Source organism: Bos indicus, chromosome 3 (assembly GCF_029378745.1).
Source record: "Bos indicus isolate NIAB-ARS_2022 breed Sahiwal x Tharparkar chromosome 3, NIAB-ARS_B.indTharparkar_mat_pri_1.0, whole genome shotgun sequence".
NCBI classification, from domain to species: domain Eukaryota; kingdom Metazoa; phylum Chordata; class Mammalia; order Artiodactyla; family Bovidae; genus Bos; species Bos indicus.
The window spans coordinates 102,179,528-102,199,949 of NC_091762.1; the positions used below are offsets into that span (position 1 = coordinate 102,179,528).

Below are 20,422 nucleotides of genomic sequence, written 5' to 3' on the forward strand. Positions count from 1 at the left end.
GTGGAAGGGAGAGAGGCAGGCACAACCAAGGCCATGAGAATGCCCCCAGATGCCCAGAAGAAATCTGAGTCCACAGAGGTTTGACTCTTCTCCTTGGCAGCATGGAGCACTTTCAGAACTTTCGTCCATGATCTTTCCGCCCTCCAGCAAGGCACTGTCATTCTCTAAGTCCTTACTGTCCAGCACAGAGCATAATCAAAGGCAGACATCCAGGAAATGGGAGACCCAACTAGCCCCCATAAACCCTTTAGGTCTGACTCAGGCACCTCTTTTGAGAAGTCTTTCTTCCTTGACTCATCCTTTCGTTTTCTCTGTGCCCCTCACTATGAGTTGTTCCTCACAGCCGTGGTGCTGTCTGTATTGTGGGTTCTTTCATGAACATGTGTTGAATGAAAGGAAGCTTGCAGGTTGACTGTCCTCAGAGCAGATTACCAGATCCAGCTTCCCTCTGCTTGGAATTCTCTTCTTTCATCTGATGGGTTTATTTCAACACTAGGGGGTTACTAGATGTTACGTACCCTTGCTTACTGAGCTCATGGGTCACCTCCTCCAGAAAGTCTTTGACCTTCCCCCTTCAGGTATTCCACCTCTCCATGGCCACTGCACCAAGATGGACCTCTCAGCTTCTAGATCAAGATGGTCCCTGGGCCACAAGAACCAGACCTGACTCATTTCACTGTAGCTATCTCCTGGAAGTGCTGGGCCTAGGAGATACCTGTAGAATATATCACCTCTAAGGTAAGAGATCCACCTCTGAAGTGGACAGCTCCTGATTGGGATCCCAGCTCTGCTACTTGAGGACTTAGGCCAGTTCCTATTAGTTTGCTGGTCAGTAAAACAGCCAGCTGAGGTACAGAAATGAGGTTCTGAACTAACTGTGGTTGAGTTGCCAGGGGAGTCATTATGCCCTTAACACCACGGGAGGGCCAGGGCAGAACAGGCCCTGTGATAGCTGATATTTAGGAGTCCAAGTACCTGGGCTTGGTAGGGGGCAGAGGGGAAATTACAGTGGGGTTCATCCTTCTCTGTCCCAGTCTAATGTCCTCCACCCACGAGTCACCTAGAAAACAGAGCCTGGAACATGAACTAAGTATCAATGTTTTATTTGGGTGACAAAAACCCAGGGCATTGAGGATGAGAAAAGGGACACAAGGTAAGGAAGAATGGGAGGTAATGCAAGGTGATAGCACACAGTCTGCTTCATGACAAGCCTGGAAGAGCCACAGAAGCTGTGTGCACTGGCTTCCAGGGAGGTCTCCCCACTGGGAGAAATCCTGCACCAGTTCAGGGAAGGGAGGGAAGAAGAGGGAATTTATCCGCCTGGATTTCTCCCAACTCCCAATAGTCAAACACTACGCCTGGAGCATTAACTCTTCCACACTCCTGGGTTGCTAGTGGGCTACTTGAGATGTCAGATCCCATGTCCTGTGGGGAGCATTTCATCCAGGTCTGGAAATGATGGGAGGAGACAAATTGGATATGTGGCTAACGAGTGCCAGAGAGCATTTGATATTGTACATAAGACGTGTTCACAACAGTCCAATACTGTTTTTCTCATTTATCAGAAGAGGAAACCTGGCACAATGGTCAAAAACCTTTCCCAAGGTCACATGGCTAGTAAGTGGTAATTCAGGATTTGAACATAGTCTGGCTCTGGAAACTGTCAAAGACCAAGATAAGGAACTTGGATTTTGTGTAGCAGGCAAAGGAGAGTCGCTAAAGGGTTTCAAGCTGGGAGTGACATAAGATAAAGAGCTTTTGACTAAAGCTCCCATTCTTTACTTTGCTCCATCTCCCCATGTGGCTGAACTTGGCACAAGGAGGTGGCCCCAGAGATGAGAGGACATCCAACAGTTTCTGAGGAGCGCTGACTGGGTCCAGAGCTCATACGGGCTTCACCATTGCCTCATAATCTTAGTGTCTTCATCAGAGCCTACACCCACCAAAGAGACTAGCTGGTCAGAGGCACGCAGGATCTGGGCGGAGAAGCCAAAATGAGGGGATGAGCAGATTGACCTAAAGACCAGGAGTAGGAGGAGGACCAGCCATACATCCATTGTCAGCAGGTGGGTCTGGAGATCTTGGCGTCCGCATATGAGTCCTTTGGTGTTGCCTGAGATGGTCAGATCTCATGAACTGTCGGCCGCACTGGTCACATTTATGTGGTCGATGTTTGGTGTGTATCCGAGTATGCCTTCCAAGTTCATCAGAACGGAAGAAGGACCAAGTACAGGCTGCCCACGTGCATTTATAGGGCCGTTCACCTGGGGAATGACAAGGGGGAGAAGGAATTTAGAGGAACAGGCTAGCAGGTAGGAAGAAAGGGGTCTGACTTGATGAAGCAGAGCTGTCAATGTTGAGGAATCAGAAGGAAAAATGTAGGAAAGCAGTGAGGAGATGGCATAACTAGCAGTCTCCATCATCTCAGCACAGGCATACCAGACTGTGGGAAAGCAGGTCAGTGGGGCCACCAGAGCTTGATCCCAAGCTTTAAGGATGATGGGCTAATTCCAAACCATTACAAACCACAAATCTAAAACCAGAGATTTCTCCACCCACCCTACATGTCTGATATTTCATTTACCTGTGTGTTTGCGTTGGTGACTCACGAGGTGGGAGCGCTTAGTGTAAGCTTTCTCACAGTTCTCATAGTTGCAGCGGTAAGGCCTTAAAACTGGGGATCTCCGCTTGGGAGCCTTTTCCTGGGTCCTGGAGTACTGCTGCTCTGCTCTTTGTGGAGCAGGTATGGGCTGCTTAGGTAGGAAGGGGTCTTCTTGGGAGACTGGCTGGTTCACAAAAGAGCCCTGGGATTCCAAAGCCAGCAATAATGGAGGTCCACCTGGGGGCATCCCAAAGTTGTGGGGCTGTCTAGGAGGCAACATCTGAGCCACAGAAGGGAGCATTGCTTGGGCCTCAGTGGAAGGCACGGTTGGATTTAATGTTTTAGGTGGTAAAGGGTCTCTGTTAGAAGCTACTGTTGGGAGGCCAGGATAAGACATTGTTCGCATTCTGATGTGGGACATCATTGGGATTCCACTGGGAGGTGAGGCTGGTGGCCCATTAAGGGGCATCCTTAGATTCCCACCAAAGGTCATGGCCATCCCTGGAATATTGGGCTCTCCTAAGGGCATCATCTGGGGTTCCTTGAAAATCATCATTCCTGGCTGTGAAGGAGACATTCCTTGAGTGAAAGTCATCTGGGAAGGGGTGAAAGTCAGTTGGGGGCAGTAGCTCACACGGTGGTCAGGCAGTGCCATACTGAACTGTGGCCCCATTTCACTGGCATTCTGCCTGGGTGCCTCAGCAGAAGCCAAGGGGATCCTCTGCAGCTCTGTGCACTGAGGGATGTGTTGAATGTCTAATGGACTATGGTTCCAAGAGGTATGCATTCCACTGCTTCCGGGAGATGAAGACATGTTCAAGATGGACATTGACTTCTCAGCATCCTTGGAGAAAGAAAGTCAAGGGAGATTCACCATAGCTTAAACCACACTTCCACATGTCCCCATTTCCAGACCCCCCCCTTAATCCAAGCCTTCATCATCTCTTGTCTGAATTATCACACCTTCAGGCCATTCTCCAGTTTGGGTTTTCTAAAATGCACATCTGGGGGACTTCCCCGGTAGTCCAGTAGTTAAGACTCCTTGCTTCCACTGCACGGAGCTTGGGTTCGATCCCTGTTCAGGAAACTAAGATCCCATATGCCACGCAGTGTGGCAAATAAATAAATAAAATGCCAGTCTGGCTGACAGAAGCATGGTGGAAGCCCAGAAGTGACTCATGCCACTCTACCTGCTTGTCATGCTTTTAGTTTTATTTCATTAAAAGTATAAAGAGCAAATAAAATATTCCACAATCTGTACTTTCAGCTGAGACTCTTGAGAAAACTCTCAAATTCCAGATTATGTTTAAGTGTGAGGGTTAAAGATCATCCCAAACTATCAGAACAGGTTCAGAAAACCATAAAGGTAAGAAGAATGGAGGGTTCAGATAGGTCTCAGCTTTGGCAAAACTTAGAAACCATTAACAAATATTTACCTACAGAAGAGGCTCTCAGGAATTCCCTGATGGTCCAGTGGTTATGAATCCACCTGCCAATGCAGGGGACATAGGTTGGATCTCTGGTCCAGGAAGATCCCATATGCTGCAGAGCAAGTAAGCCTGTGTGCCACAGCTACTGAGCCCACTCTCCTAAAGCCTGTGCTCCAGCAGGGGAAGTCATTGCAATGAGGAGCCCACTCACCACAACTAGAGAAAGGCTGTGGGCTGCAACAAAGACTCACCACAACCAAAAATAAATTTAAAAACTTTAGAAGTACTAATTTAGGGGGAAAAAAAAGAGGCTCTCATCTGAGTAGGAATGCAGTGGTTAAGTCTGAGATCAAGCATTGGAGGAAGTAAAGAAAAGGGGAAGACTTTTAAGAGCCCTTTTTAAAAGGGTGGGGGATTGTCTTGGAAGGCAAGGGCACTATTCCTTGACTGACTGATATTAAGGGAAAAGAGAAGAGATTGGTGGTAGAATTTCTTGAAACAGGACACAATCCAAGAATCATATTTTTTAAAGTTGTCAACTACTGTTGCAATAGAGAGAGCTCTTGATCTGAGAAACTGGGAACACAACCCCAGTATCTCTCCAGAAAAGACCAATCCATTCAAACATGAAAACCAAAACATGAGTAAAATACAGTATCCACAGAAGATGCTAAAACACCAAAACAGAAATTGAAGATTGTAATTTCTCAAAAGAGAAAGAAAATTCACCAGAAAAGTGTTGTTGAAGATCAAGGGAAAATTAACAACATTCAAACATAAGTTAAAAAAAAAAAAAGAAAAGGAAAACAAAACTTAAGAAAGCAATTGCAGCTTTTACCAATTACAGGAACACCACAGGGTAGACAGAGGAATTCAAAGAAATTATGTCCAGACAATAGGCTATGAGTAATAATAGAGCGGAAGGAGACAAGGAGACAATGATAAGGGAAACCATAGGGGCTTCCGTGGTGCTAACAGTGTTTCAAAGGTCCTTATTCTGTAATAATCTGTTAAACTGTGCACTTACATTCATACTTTTGTTTGAGTGCCTTTTATCACAATAAAAAGGTTTTAACATAATACTGTGAGAAATCTGGATTTTCAGCATAAGTGAAACTATAAAAATCAGACACAAAAATAATGCTTATTGAAATAGGAAATATTTTATACAAGCACAAATCCCTCATGCTCAGATTTTTGCCTTCAATTCCATTCCTTACTAAAAGGAAGAGTCGGGAGAATTTCCTGACTCCAAGTCTGGAGCAAGGAATGAATAAATGAACCTGGGGCTTCTTATTGTGCCAGAAAATAAGGGAACTTGCCAAGATAATTAGGACTGTGTCAAACGGACACAGCTGAAGTGACACCAGGGAAGACAGTAGAGTAGGAAGCACTAGGAATTCACGTCTCTGACTGCAGAATTTGCCTGATATGATTACTTTGGAACAATGGAGTCTATTAAATGCTTGTGACTTCAAGGGAAGGTGTGAAAGGTAGGCTGCAGTTAATTTCAGTCAGTTTCAGCTCTTTAGGTAGTTAGTGGCTATCCCCAAACATCCTGGGTCCCATACAAGGAAGCTGTGCACACATTTCTGGAGCAGCCTGCCTCAACTTGTGGGAACCAGAGTGGGCAATGAAAACTTTGTGCTCCAAATAATGGGTATTCTGTGTTCTAATCACCAACTGCTGCTTCTGATCATGAGGTGCAGAAAGAGGTGGGAAGCCACTGTTCCAATTCCCACTGCAATCGTCACAAACCTCCTCCTCCAAATGACAGAACCTACAGGGTATTTAAAAGGACTGGCACCTATTTCTCTCTCTCTCTCTCTCTCTCTCTCTGGCCATGTTGCATGGCTTGCGGGATCTTAGTTCCCAGACCAGATATGGAAACTGTGCCCCCTGCAGTGGAAGCACAGAGTCTTAACCAGTGGACTGCCAGGGAAGTCCCTGGCATCTGTTTTTTTCTCCCTTCATTCTTCCCTTTTTCACATTTTGGGAACCATATATTTAAGAACTAGTATAGTTAAAAGTTTCCGGGGTGGTTCAGTGGGTAAAGAATCTGCCTGCAATGCAGGAGACACAGGAAAAGAGGGTTCAGTCCCTGGATCAGGAAGATACCCTAGAGGAGGAAATGGCAACTGCTCCAATACTCTTGCCTGGAGAATCCCATGGACAGAAGAGCCTGGTCTGCTACAGTCCTTGGGGTCGAAAAAAGTCAGACACAACTGAAGCGACTGAGCACGCGTGCACACACACACACACATACTCAAAAGTAACCACATATATGGAAAATTTAGAAAGTCACCACACATACCTAAGAAAAGATCCAGACTCATCAAATATCTGGGAAACCTTAAGCTTACCTCTCAGGCTGATGCTGTCACAGAGACAACAGACCCCAATTTAAATAAACTATAAACAAAATCAGTAAACCCCGAGGAAGAGGAAGAATTTTATTTCCAGAGTTCCTACATCATAAAATTCAAATGTCCTGTTTTCAACAACAAAAAAATCATGAGTCATAAAAGGACAGCAATGTTATGACCCATTCAAAGGGGGAAAAAATAAACAGAAATGTCTAAGAAGACCAGATGGTGAACTTCCTACACAAAGAATTTAAAACAACTGTCTTAAAGATGCTCAAAGAGCTAAAAGAAGATGTGGACAAAGTCACAAAACTGATGTATGAACAAAATGGTAATTTTGATAAAGAAGAAAACCTAAAAATAAACTAAAAAGAAATTCTGGAGCTTAAAAATATAATAACTAAAATAAAACTGACTAGAGGGATTCAAAAGCAGATTTGAGTAGGCAGAAGAATCAGCTAATTTGAAGATAGGACAATTGAAATTGTCAAGTTGAGGAACAAGAAGAAAAAAAGATTGAAGAAAACTGAAATGAGCACTGAAAGGACCTGTGGGACAACATCAAGCAGATCAACATATGCATTGTGGGAATCCAATGAGAGAGAGAAAGGAGCAAAGAGACTGCCTGAAAAAATAATGGGTGAAAACATCTCAAATGTGATGAAAGGCATGCATATAGCCCTCCAAAGAGCTCAGTGAACTTCAAATAGGATAAAATCAATCAAGGAAATCCTCGCTGAGACACATTATAATCAAACTGTCTAAAGACAAAGAGAATCTTGAGAGCAGTAAGAAAGTAACTCATCACATATAAGGGATCTCAGATGAGATTATTAACAGATTTCTCATTAGAAACCTTGGATGCCAAAAGGCAGTGGGTTGATATATTCAAAATGCTGAAAAAAACTGTCTAACCAAAAATCTTATAACTGGCAAAACTGTCCTTCAAATATGAAGGAAATATTAAGTTATTTCCAGATAAATGCTGGAAGAGTTTATTACCATTAGAGCATCTTTTGTTCTAATGAGGTGACTCCTGGTGACCTTCTGGATAGGGGCTGGTCACCAAGAAAGACCAAGCCATCATTAGAAGCTTGGAATTTGGGCCGTATCCCTCATTCTCCAGAGACAAGAGAGGGCCTATAAAATGAATTAATAATTGATGATGTCTACATGATCAAGTCTCCATAAAAATCCCCAAAGTACAGAGCTCAGAGAGCTTCTGGGTTGTTGAACATCTGGAGGTGCTAGGAGGGTGGTGTACCTAAGAGAGGGAATGGAAGCTCTGTGCCCCTTTCCCATACCTCGCCCTCTATGTAGCTCTTTATCTGGCTGTTCAATTGTATTCTTTAAGACATCATTTTGTAATAAATCAGCAATAGTAAATAAACTTTTCCTGGGTTCTGTGAGCTGCTCTAGAAAATTATCAGATCTCAGGAGGAGGTCGTAGAAACTGGTCCCAATTCACAGACAGTTGGTCAGAAGCCAAGGTGACAACCTGGACTTGTGACTGGTGTCTGAATCAGGGGGTGAGGACTTCCCTGGCTGTCCCTTGGCTAAGATTCAATGCTCCCAGTGCAGAGGGCCTGGGCTCCATCCCCAGTGAGGAAACCAGATGCCACATGCCACATGCCACAAGAGTTCCCATGCCACAACTCAAGGTCCCACATGCTGCAACTAGAGAGCTTGTATGCCTCAACTAAAAATCCTGCATGCCACAACTAAGACCCAGCACAGCCAAATAAATAAAAATAACGGGGTTTCCCTGGTGGCTCAGTGGTAAAAAAAAAATCCGCCTGCTAATGCAGGAGACATGGGATCTGTCTGTGGCTGAGAAGATCCCACATGCCATGCAGTAACTAAGCCTGTACACCACAACTACTGAGCCTGTGTTCTAGAGTCCAGGAGCTGCAACTGCTGAGCCCACGTGTCACAACTACTGAAGCCTGAGCGCCACAGAGCCTGTGCTCCACAGAGTCCACTGCAATGAGAAGCCTTCAAACTGCAACTAGAGAAAAACCCACACAGCAACAAAGACCCAGCACAGCCAAAAATAAATAACATAAGTAAATAAAATTATTTTTAAATTTAAAAATAAATATTAACGAAAAGAGGAAATAAGGGTAGGGGGCCGTCTGTGGGATTAAGCCCTTAACCTGTAGGACTGGGCACTAATTCCAGGCAGTTAGTTTTTTATTGCAGAAAACCCACATAGCTGATGTCATAAGTGTTGAGAATGAGAATGAAGGAAAACAGTTTTCTTAGGTACCAATGCATAAAAAATGTACTAGTTTGTATTTTTGTACTCGTAATACATAAAGATGTAACTTTGTGACATTAATAACTGAACTGAAATGGGGACAGGACAGGATGGAGCTTTTATTTTAATCACATTAAGTGGTATAAATTCAAATTAGTATGTTATAATTATGGGATGTCAAATTTAATCCATATAGTGAACACAAAGAAAATAGTTGTATGATACATACAAAAGGAAATGAGAAGGGAATTAAAGTTTCACTACAAACAAAAATCAACTAAACACAAAAGATAATACAGGAAACAAGGGGCAAGAAAGCTAAATGCATACTGAAAACAAAGAGTGAAATGACAGAAGTCCCTCCCTATCATTAATTACTTTAAATATAAACAGTTTAAACTCTCCAATCAAGACAGAGGTTGGAAGAATGGATTCAAATAAACATGGTCTAATTATATGTTGTTTACAAAAGACTACTTTAGATCCAGAGACAAAAATAGGCTGAAAGTGAAAATATGGGAAAAGATATTCCATGGAAATAGTAAACAAAAGAGTTGGCATGGCTATACTAGTGGCTATCAAACATAATAGACTTTAAATTAAAAAAAGTTTCAAGAGACAAAGGATATTATATATCAGTATATTAATAAAGGTTCAACATAGCAAAAAGATGCATAATTATAAAGATTTATACCTATTAATAGGTCAAAGTATCTGAAACCAAAACTGACAGAGTTGAAAGGACAAATAAACAGTTCTAAGTAACAGCTGGAGATGCCAATATCTCACTCTAGATAATAAATAGAACAAGCAGACAGAAGATGAATAGGGAAACAGAAGTTGAACAAAACATAAACCAATTAGATACAACAAACATATACAGAACACTCTACTCAACAAGATACACGTTCTTCTCAAATGCACAAGGTACATTCTCAGAATAGATCATATGTCAGGTCACAAATTAAGGCTCAAGAGATTTTAAAAGACAGAAATCACTAATAACAACAATGCTGGAAAATATCCAAATTTATGGAATTAAACAACATGCTGTTAAAAAACCAACAGGTCAAAAAAGAAATCACAAGGGAAATTAGAAAATACTTAGACAAACAAAAATGAAAACAACACTAAAAAAACTTTCAAGGTACAGCAAAAGCAATGGTAAGAGGGAATTTATAACCATAAATGCTTATAATTTAAAAAGATCTCAAACTTAGCTTCAGGCCTTAAGGACCTAGAAAGAGAACAAATTAACCCAAAGTTAGCAGGAAAGAAATATTAGAGAAATATTACTGAAACCAAAAGTTGGCTTTTGGGAAAGATTAACAAAATTCCAAACCTTTAGCTAGACTGATCAAGAAAAAGGGAAGACTCAAATTACTGATGGCAGAAATGAAAGTGAAGACATTACTACGAATTGTATAGAAATGAAAGTTTTAAGAATAGAGTACTATGAACAGCTGAATGCCAACAAATTGGATAATCTAAATGAAATGGATAAAATCATAGAAAAACAATACATACCAACACCAAATTATGAAAAAATAGAAAATTTGAATACACCCACACCTAGTAAATCAGTAACCAAAAGCTTCCAGGACAAAGAAAGACCCTGAACCTGACGGCTTCATGCCTACACTAAACATTTAAAGAAAAATGTCAGTGCTCCTCAAATTCTAACAAAAAATCGCAAAGGGGACTTCCCTGGTGGTCCAGTGGCTAAGAATCCACCATACAAGGCTGGGGATCCGGGTTCAGTCCCTGGTTGGGGAATTAAGATTCTATACTCTGCAGGGCAACTAAGCCTCCGTGCTGCATCTCCTGAGCCCACGCTCCACAGAGATCCTGCATGATGCAAGGAAGATCCCAAGTACCGCCAAGACCCAATGCAGCTAAATACTTTTTTTTTTTTAACTGGAAAAAAGGAGACTACTTCTTAATCCAATCTATGAGCTAAGCATTGCCCTGATACCAAAGCTAGAGAAAGATATTACAAGTAAAAAAAAAAAAAAAACTATAAACCAACATTTTTATGAATATAGGTACAAAAATCCAAAAAACAGCAACAAAAAAAGCAAAACCTATTTTTGGCATTAAGAACAGACCAACAGAAAGGAAGAAAGCCAAGAAATAAATCCTTACATATATGGTCAAATGATTGTCAAAAGATGACAAGACCATTCAACAGGGGAAAGGACAATCTTTTCAATAAATGGTGCTGGTATAATTGGTTATCCACATGCAAAGAAATGAAGTTGGACCCTTACCTAACACCATATACCCGGATTTCCCTGGTGGTGAATGCAGTGGATAAGAATCTACTTGCCAAGGCAGGGGACTCGGTTTTGATCCCTGGTCTGGGAGGAGTCCACATGCCTCAGAACAACTAAGCCCATGCACCGCAACTGCTGAAGCCTCAGTCTGGAGCCCATAAGTCACAACTACTAAAGCTTGTACGCTCCAGGGTCCACAAGCCACAACTAATGAGCCCCTGGGCTCCAACTATGGAAGTCAGAAGGCCTAGAGCCTGTGCTCCACTACCACAGAAGAGATCACAGCCAGAGAGTAGCCCCTGCTCTCTGCAACTAGAGAAAGCCTACATGCGGCAATGAAGACCCCACACAGCCCAAAATAAATAAATAATATATATAAATTAATAAATACAGCAGTGTGTACATGTTGATCTCAGGCAAGGGTTTAAAAAAAAAAAAACATATAAAATTAACTCAAAATGGATAAAAAATCTAAATGTAAGAGCCAAACTATAAAACTCTTGCGGAAAAATCAGAAAAGTTTCATGATATTGGATTGGCAATAATTTCTAAGAGATGATACTGAAAGCACTGGTAACAAAAGAAAATATGGACAAAATTAACTTCATCAAAGTTTAAAACTTTTGTGCATCATAAGACACTATCAAAAGAGTCTAAAGGCAACCCATTTGAAAGCAAGGACTGGAATAGATATGTTATACACATATTCAAAGCCGCATTATTCACAATAGCCAAAATGTGGAAGCAAGCCAAGTGTCCATCAACAGATAAACAAAATATATATGCTGCTGCTGCTGCTAAGTTGCTTCAGTCGTGTTCGACTCTGTGCGACCCCATAGACGGCAGCCCACCAGGCTCCACCATCCCTGGGATTCTCCAGGCAAGAACATTGGAGTGGGTTGCCATTTCCTTCTCCAATGCAGGAAAGTGAAAAGTGAAAGTGAAGTCGCTCAGTTGTGTCCGACTCTTCGAGACCTCATGGACTGCAGCCTACCAGGCTCCTCTGTCCATGGGATTTTCCAGGCAAGAGCACTGGAGTGCCATTGCCCTCTCCGAGATATATATATATATAGTAGAATATCATTCAGTCTTAAAATGGAAGGAAATTCTGACACAGGCTTCAACATTAAGACATTAAGCCAAGTGAAGTAAGCCAGTCAAAAAAACAATGTATGATTCCATTCATGAGATACTTCAGGAAGTCAAATTCAAGGAGACAGAAAGTAGTAATGAAAATGTGTTTAATCCCACTGAACTATATAAACATAACTACATATAATGTTTTTATGTTATACAGATTTTACCATAATTTTTTAAATGCTTAAGAAGGGGCACAGAAGGGGTTCCCACTGGCCACATTTGTAACAATTTGAGAATCAAAAAGAACAATTGTTGATTTTAATAGATTAAATCTATGAAAATTCATGAATCAAAAGTGACAAGGAGTCAGCTATTATCCCAGCTCTGAACATTGTGAACTGAAGTGAAAAATTATGCATTTATTCTGTTTGATAGGAAACTATTACTTCAAATTCACCTAATGATTCCAGTTGTTTAAGAAAAATCCTCCTTTACAGAAGAGTACAAACTAATACAGAAGGAATGGTGGAACTGGAAAATCAATTTATATCCTCTAAGGGGACTTTTAGGTCTTCCTTGTAGCTCAAAGGGTTAGAGTTCTCCTGCAAGGCAGGAGACCAAGGTTTGATTCCTGGGTCAGGAAGATCCTCTGGAGAAGGGATTGGCAATCCACTCCAGTATTCTTGCCTGGAAAATCCCATGGACAGAGGAGACTGGTGGGCTACAGTCCGTGGGGTCGCACAGAGTCGGACAAGACTGAGCAACTAACACTAAGGGAACTTTTGGTTAAGGAAAAATTAGTATTTGTTTAAATGAAAGTGAATGATAAGTGGGGAGGGGGACATTGGATGGATCCAAGGTAAAATTACAAATTACTTTATGACAATAAAGCTGAAATATAAATTCAAATAGGTCAATGAGGCTTTTCTCTCCCCGAATTCAAGGGCCACAGCTAATGTCACCAAAGGTGGGAGCCAGATGTATCTCTGGATAGTACCTTTGAGACATCCTTACCCCAAATCAGGAATCCAATTAGTTTTAACATCTTTAGAGGGAATATAGTATATAATAATTTAGATCAAGCTAAATCATAATGATGAAAGTGGAAGAGGAGCATGAAAAAGCTGGCTTAAAACTCAACATTCAGAAAACTAAAATCATGACATCCGGTTCCATCACTTCATGGCAAATAGATGGGAAAGCAGTGGAACAATGACAGACTTTATTTTGGGGGCTCCAAAATCACTGCAGATGATGACTGCAGCCATGAAATTAAAAGACGCTTACTCCTTGGAAGGAAAGTTATGACAAACCTAGACAGCATATTAAAAAGCAGAGACATTACTTTGCCAACAAAGGTCCATCTAGTCAAGGCTATGATTTTTCCAGTAGTCATGTATGGATGTGAGAGTTGGACTAGAAAGAAAGCTGAGTGCCAAAGAATTGATGCTTTTGAACTGTGGTGTTGGAGAAGACTCTTGAGAGTCCCTTGGACTGCAAGGAGATCCAACCAGTCCATCCTGAATATTCAGGACTAATATTGGAAGGACTGATGTCAAAGCTGAAACTCCAATACTTTGACCACCTGATGTGAAGAACTGACTCATCTGAAAAGATCCTGATGCTGGGAAAGATTGAAGGTGGGAGGAGAAGGGAATGACAGAGGATGAGATGTTTGGATGGCATCACCGACTCAATGGACATGAGTTTGAATAAACTCCGGGAGTTGGTGATGGACAGGGAGGCCTGGTGTGCTGCAGTCCATGGGGTCGCAAAGAGTCGGACATGACTGAGTAACTGAACTGAACTGAAATCACATCACAAGAAAGCAATCTGATAAGTCCACAAGGAGGAATAGTCTACAAGGCAAAAGTTAATATGATGAAAAATGAAAGGTCAGTAAGGAAGAAAGAAAACTCTTCTAATTTCAAAGAGACTTAAAGTAGATTTTGGTTTGGACACACTAACTGGAAAGGACATTTTAGGAGCAACTAGGGAATGTGAATAAGAATTACATCTAAACAAACGAGTTGCTACTATATAGCACAGCGAACTATATATAATATCCTTTAATAAACCGTAACAGAAAAGAATATGAAAAAGAATATGTAAGTGTGTATGATTGAATCACTTTGCTGTACAGCAGAAATTAGCATGACATTGTAGATCAACTGTATTTCAAAACAATTTTTTAAAAATTTTTGAAAGAATTACATCTAAGATGATATTTAGAAATTATCATTCATTAACTCTGAAGATGGGATAATGTGTTTTGACTATGGAAGAAAAGAAATTGCCATCCTATCCGTTTTATCAAAACTCCATCCATTTTATTCACCACTTACACTCAGTAACTAACATAAAGTAGGCACATAATAGGCGCCAGAGATCTATCTACTGGATGGGTATTTCTGGGGTACACAGCCACTTTTCCCTCCCTTTTCCTTTACTGATTCTTCTTAGGCAAACTTCTTTGGGGATGTCTACAACACTTTACCACTATCTCAATTTACTATTCCTCCAAGTTCGGTCTGGCTCCCATTTCTCCACAGAAACAGCGTTCATAAAGGTCACTGACGATCTCCATGTTATCAAGTCCAAACACGTGTCAGAGTCCTCCCCTGCTTGACCTTTCATAAGTTTCTGAGACTACTGGCCATTGATCTCTTTCTTTTTAAAAAAATTTATTGGAGTATAGTTGATTTACAATGTTGTGTTATTTTCTGCTGTATAGCAAAGTGAATCTGTTATGCCTGTATATATACATATACCTGGAGAAGGAAATGGCAACCCACTCCAGTATTCTTGCCTGGAGAATCCCAGGGACAGAGGAGCCTGGTGGGCTGCCATCTATGTGGTCGCACAGAGTTGGACATGACTGAAGTGACTTAGCAGCAGCAGCAGCAGCAGCACACATATACCCACTTTTTTTTAGATTCCTTTCGCATAAAAAGAATAATGGCCATTGTTTCCTTAAATGGTTTCTTCCCCTTGGCCTCTGGAACACAGGGACACACTCGCCAGGTTTTTCTTCTTCCCTTCATTCTGGCCTTCCTCCTCAGTCCCCTTTTGCATTAAGCTACTCTCTGGGCAACCTTTCTCATGTTAATACATCCACTTCTGTTTATAGTCAATTATTCTTAAATCAATAGCTCCAGGGCAGACCTGTTCAGAATCTTCCAGATGCTTAATGCTCAGTCTATTTGGATAGCCCAAAGGCATTTAGTTTTTGGACTAAATCCAAAACCCAGGATCAGCTTTATCTACTCACCCACCCCCCAACCTACCCCCAGGAGAAAAAAACTATTATTCCTGTTCGGTCTCATCCTTGCTCCCAGAAAATGTCGCCAATCCAAGTTAATTACCAATTCTTGTGATGTCTACCTCCAAAATGACTCCAAGATCTATTCCATTTTCTCCACTCTCATCTTTCTAGTTCAGCCACCACTTTGATTGGATTATCATGATAGCTTTCTAATTATTGCCTTGAATTCTGCCCATACCCACCAGGACATAAATCACGTGTCATTTATTCAGTTAATAGTCTCAGCATTGGGTGCTGGAATTAAAGAGATTTCAGGTAACTTCTGATAGAGATTTTTGAGTATTCAGGGAAGAAGACAAAGTTGTAAAGTCAGCAGGAAGCAGATAGGGAGGAAAAGGTGACTAATTGGCAGGCCTTTGACAGATACTGGAAGTACAATGGTAAGTTTACCATCGTATATTTTACCATTTATTAATCAGTATTTTTTATTAAAAAAAAAAAACAAATTTAATTGTGATTGATCGTACTTAAACTCTTCAATGGCTTTCCCCTGCTTTTGGAACAACCAACTCAAGCCCAGCAGGACTTAGGTGGTTCCAGAGTCCCTGCCTCCCCTCCCCTTGACCACTCTCCCATCACTCTCTTGGCCTTGGTCTCTTCCTGCATCTTCACTGCCTCCAAAGTGGAGGCATTCTGTCTCTGGGCTCAGGACTTGCCAACCCTTCACCTAACCATTTCTCTGCGGTCCCAGAATGAATACTCAGCTGTCTTCTCCACATCCTAAATCAGATCAAACACCTCTACTCTATGTTACCGTGGCCCCTATATTTCTTCTTTACAGTTATTTCTACACTTCCAATCATCCTGCTATTTATTAATAAAACAATCGATGAAATATCTAATGGTAAACTCACTATCCTATTCCCAGGGTCTGTCAAAGGCCTGCCAATTAGTAATTTTTTCCTCTCTGCTTCCGCCAACTTTCTTTGTCTTCTTCCCAGAGTACTCAAAAAAGTCTCTATCAGAAGTTATCTGAAATCTTTACTCCCAGTATCCAACCCTAAGACTACTAACGGAACAAACGACACATGATTAATGTTCTCTTCCTCGCATCCCTTCCCTTCCCAACCTATTCCTCGGACCCCTAATCCTCCCGATTTCTGCTTCCCTCGACTACCCCAACCTCCATGCCCTCAGCCCCCACGCGGTGTCCTGGGAAGGCCTGACTCACCTCTGTGAACTGGTGCGAAGCCACATGCCACTGATTCAGGCCCTCGGCCCCCTGCTCCATTTGAACTTGGGATGGGTTGCACATTGATCCTGCGCTAGGGTCCTGACCCACACCCGAGCAGAGCTGAGACCCACGGCGCGTCGCAGGTCTGGTACTACCACGCCACAATCACCGCGCTCAGCTTCTACTTCTCACCGCGCGGGGGGGCGGAGCCAAGGGCCACACCCACCGACCCACCCAGCAGCCGCTGCCCCACCCTGCCGCGCTTCAGCCTGGCGCTGCCTGCCCTAAGGCAGCAGGGTCACTAACAGGGGACCTCAAGACTTTCATTACTTGTGTCTCACGTCTTCACCACCCTACCTACCCCACCCGCCTTTCTGAGCATTTGTATTTGGCCTAAGTGAGGGTGGGGACCCCGAGGTTTTAGACTTCGATCAGGCCATGTGGACTTTATGGATGCTGAAGGGAACAGCAGGTCAGGGTGTAGGGCGTCTGCAGACAGGAGAGCTTCCAGCACCACCCCACCAGCTCGGGGTTCTTGCCGTGGCCTCCGCTATAGGCCAGGTACCGATGTCCTTGAGTGTACCAGCTGAAGACTGGGAGCTCTGGGAAACAAAGCCTTTTTTTCTATGGTACTTCGGGACTACCCACTGTGTGTTGGGCGCTATCTTTTGGAACTAGGGATACAATGACAAACGAGACAGAACCAAGTCCTTGCGCTCAGGGAATTTTCATCCTAAATGGGCAGACAGGAAAAAAATATAATAAAATCAGTAGTCAACATAATTTTAGATGGGGGTGAGCACTGTGGAGAAAACAAAGCAGGACCAGTGAGCTATTCTGTTTCAGGCACTAGGTTCTCAGGTGAGCTGAGAACCAAGTGCCTGAAAGGAACCAGACATAGGAAGATTGGAGGAAGATGGAACAAGAAAGAGCTTGGGAGGCCAGTTGGGCAAGGGAGGCCCAGGTGACCTCAGTGATGTGAATAAAGGGGGAGGATGGAATGACATGAGAGCAGAGATGAGCAGGGTCTTGGAGACTGTGGAAAGTAGTTTGGATTTTATTCTAGGGGTGAAAAATCCACTGAAGGATTTTTAAGCAAGAAATTGGTATGATCTAAGTTTTTAAAATAATTATTTTAAAATTAATTTTAAAATAACAGACCTACTGTATAGCACAGGGAACTATATTCAGTATCTTGCAAAAACCTATAATGGGAAAGAATCTGAGTCACTTTGCTGTACACTTGAAACTAACATTGTAAATTAATTATACCTTGATAAAAAGGAAATAATCCTTCCATTCCTTTGAGGCTTATGGACAAGAGAGAAGCAGGGACACCAATTAAAAAGCTAAAGGAGGTCTCCAAGAAAGAGAAGTCACTGTTCAGTGGTCAGCAGGGGTGGGGGGGTGCTGTTGATGGTCATTAAAGAATATTTTAGAATTTTAAAAGGTAGGACTTGGTAGTGGATTTGAATGGTAAAGGACTGGGAGGAAAAGAAGAATTAAAGGTGACCCTTAGATTACTGGGGAAGCGACCAAGTGCTGACTGCACCATTTGGTAACACTGAAAGGAATTTGGGAAGATATAGAGGCTGCTGAGACAAGAATTCCACTTTAGACATGTTGACTTCGAGATGACTTTCCTGGTGACTCAGAGGTAAACAACCCACCTGCCAATGCAGGAGACATGGGTTTGATCCCTGGGTCGAGAAGAGTCCCTGGAGAAGAATATGGCAACCCACTCCAGTATTCTTGCCTGGGAAATCCCATGGACTGAGGAGCCAGGTGGGGCTACAGCCCATGGGGCTGCAAAAGAGTCAGACATGACTTAGCAACTAAAACAAACAATAAACAAATATGTTCAGAGAGAGATCAGGGGTGTAAATGTAAATTTAGGTGTTGTCAGCATAGAAACGGTGGTTTTAAGGTCATAAGAATGGATGATATCAACTAGGAAGATAACAGGACAGAACCCAAATTCACCCTACATTTAAGATCAGGTATAACAGTGAGGTCATCCAAAGACATTGAGAAATAACCACCAGAGAGAAGAAAAGTCAGGAAATTATATTTCAAGCAGCCAAGAGAGGGAATTCCCTGGCAGTCCATTGGTTAGGACTCTGGGCTTCCATTGTAGGGGGTCCAGATTCCACAAGCCATGTGGTAGGAGAAAAAAAAAAAAATCCAGAGAAACATGTATGTAAAAGAGGCAATGTTAAACTACATCGAATATTGCTAAGAACCAGGTAAGAGCCTATGAGATTTGACAAGGTTGGAGATCCTTGGTGACTTTGACTATGACTTTGGCAGTTACAGAGGAGACGGTAGCCAGACTGGAGTGGGTAAGAAGGGAACAGGTGCTGATAAGGTAGACACACTGTCTGGTAAACAGCTTTTTCCAAGGAGTCTGAAACTGACATTTAAGCAGAGAGAGGGTTTAATTATAGGAATGACAATAATAAGCAGAATAGACAGGACCCAAGGTACAAATAGACAAGAGAGCTTTTGGTGAGAGCAAGGACTTCTGCTCTATTGTAACAGGTGAGATAATAAGTCTTAAGAATCAGTGTCTTCACTAAGAAGGGTGTGACTGAGAGCAGGGACTTCTGCTCTATTGTAACAGGTGAGATAAGTCTTAAGAATCAGTGTCCTTGGAGAAGGAAATGGCAACCCACTCCAGTATTCTTGCCTGGAAATCCCATGGACAGAGGAACCTGGTGGGCTACAGTCCATGGGGTCGCAGAGAGTCGGACACGACTGAGCGACTTCACTTTCACTTTCAAGAAATAAATAAATGTATTTATATTGCCCAAAAAAAAAAAAAAAAAGAATCAGTGTCTTCACTAAGAAGGGTGTGACCTTGAGAAGTAGTGCTCCAATGCTTCCATAACTAACACCTGCTCAGGTATCAGCTCTGGTATCACCTCTTTATGGGCCTTCTCTGACTCCCATGTGAGGCCTCTGCCAGTTACCATACACCTAGTGTTTCTTCTAACATGGCACTTAGAAATATTTGTGGAATGAAGCATATTTGACAAACAGAGTCGGTCATTTTTTAGCACCTCATTCCTCTATAGGACAAAATTATTTTCATAAATCAAATGTATTAATTAATTTCATGTCAATTTCACATCACTCTGGCTTTGAGATTTGTGATCTCTGACTTAATCTTCCTGATTCTCACTATTAGCAACCAGTACTTGAGAGGATTAGCTCTGTGATTCATAAACAATCTATTCATGTCTTTATTTCATCAGCCCCTCCTCCCCCAGGGCAAGGCATAACAGGACAGAGACAACCCACCCTTCAGTCTTTTAATATAGAACATATTTTTGTTGTGGACATCTGGAACACCAGGGACTGGAGAAGAAGAGATTATTCTGGGGTCCTGCCTCCTGCCCCCACCTAAAACTACACTCATGGTCTGCTGACTATCCTAGAGTAATATGCCTCAGGCCTGGGAATGACTCAGGGGCAGGCATGCCACCCTATTTCCCCTCAGCTTGGGTCATTCTGGACTCCGGTCTTGGGTCAGCGACCTGTCGCTTCACCCATTCTACCCCACATCCAAGGTAGCTCTGATTCGTGTTAAGTATTCCAAACACACAAAAAAGCATGGTACCAAGCACTGGGCACTGTTATATTGTTACATTTTCATCCTTATCTCTCTTAGGGCTTCTATGATGGCTTAGTCCACCTGCAATTCAGGAGATCCAGGTTCGATCCCTGGAGAAGGAAGATCCCTTGGAGAAGGAAATGGCAACCCACTGCAGTATTCTTGCCTGGGAAATCCCATGGACAGAGGAGCCTGGGGGGCTAGTCCATGAGGTTGCAAGAGTCAGACACGACTGAGCAACTGGACCACCACCACCGCTTCTTTCATCATTCAGAGAGGATTGTCACATCCAT

General features: G+C 42.4%; 1 protein-coding gene across 1 annotated transcript; it reads right to left on the bottom strand.

Moving 5' to 3' along the window:
* Positions 1-813: 813 nt before the first annotated feature.
* On the bottom strand, positions 814-16,654 carry KLF17 (KLF transcription factor 17). Its single transcript, XM_019958261.2, has 3 exons — positions 16,511-16,654; positions 2,585-3,446; positions 814-2,264 (listed from the first exon to the last, which is right to left on the bottom strand). The coding sequence occupies exons 1-3, from the start codon at positions 16,592-16,594 to the stop codon at positions 2,017-2,019; spliced, it is 1,194 nt and encodes a 397-aa protein (XP_019813820.2). The 5' UTR covers positions 16,595-16,654; the 3' UTR covers positions 814-2,016.
* Positions 16,655-20,422: the final 3,768 nt, after the last annotated feature.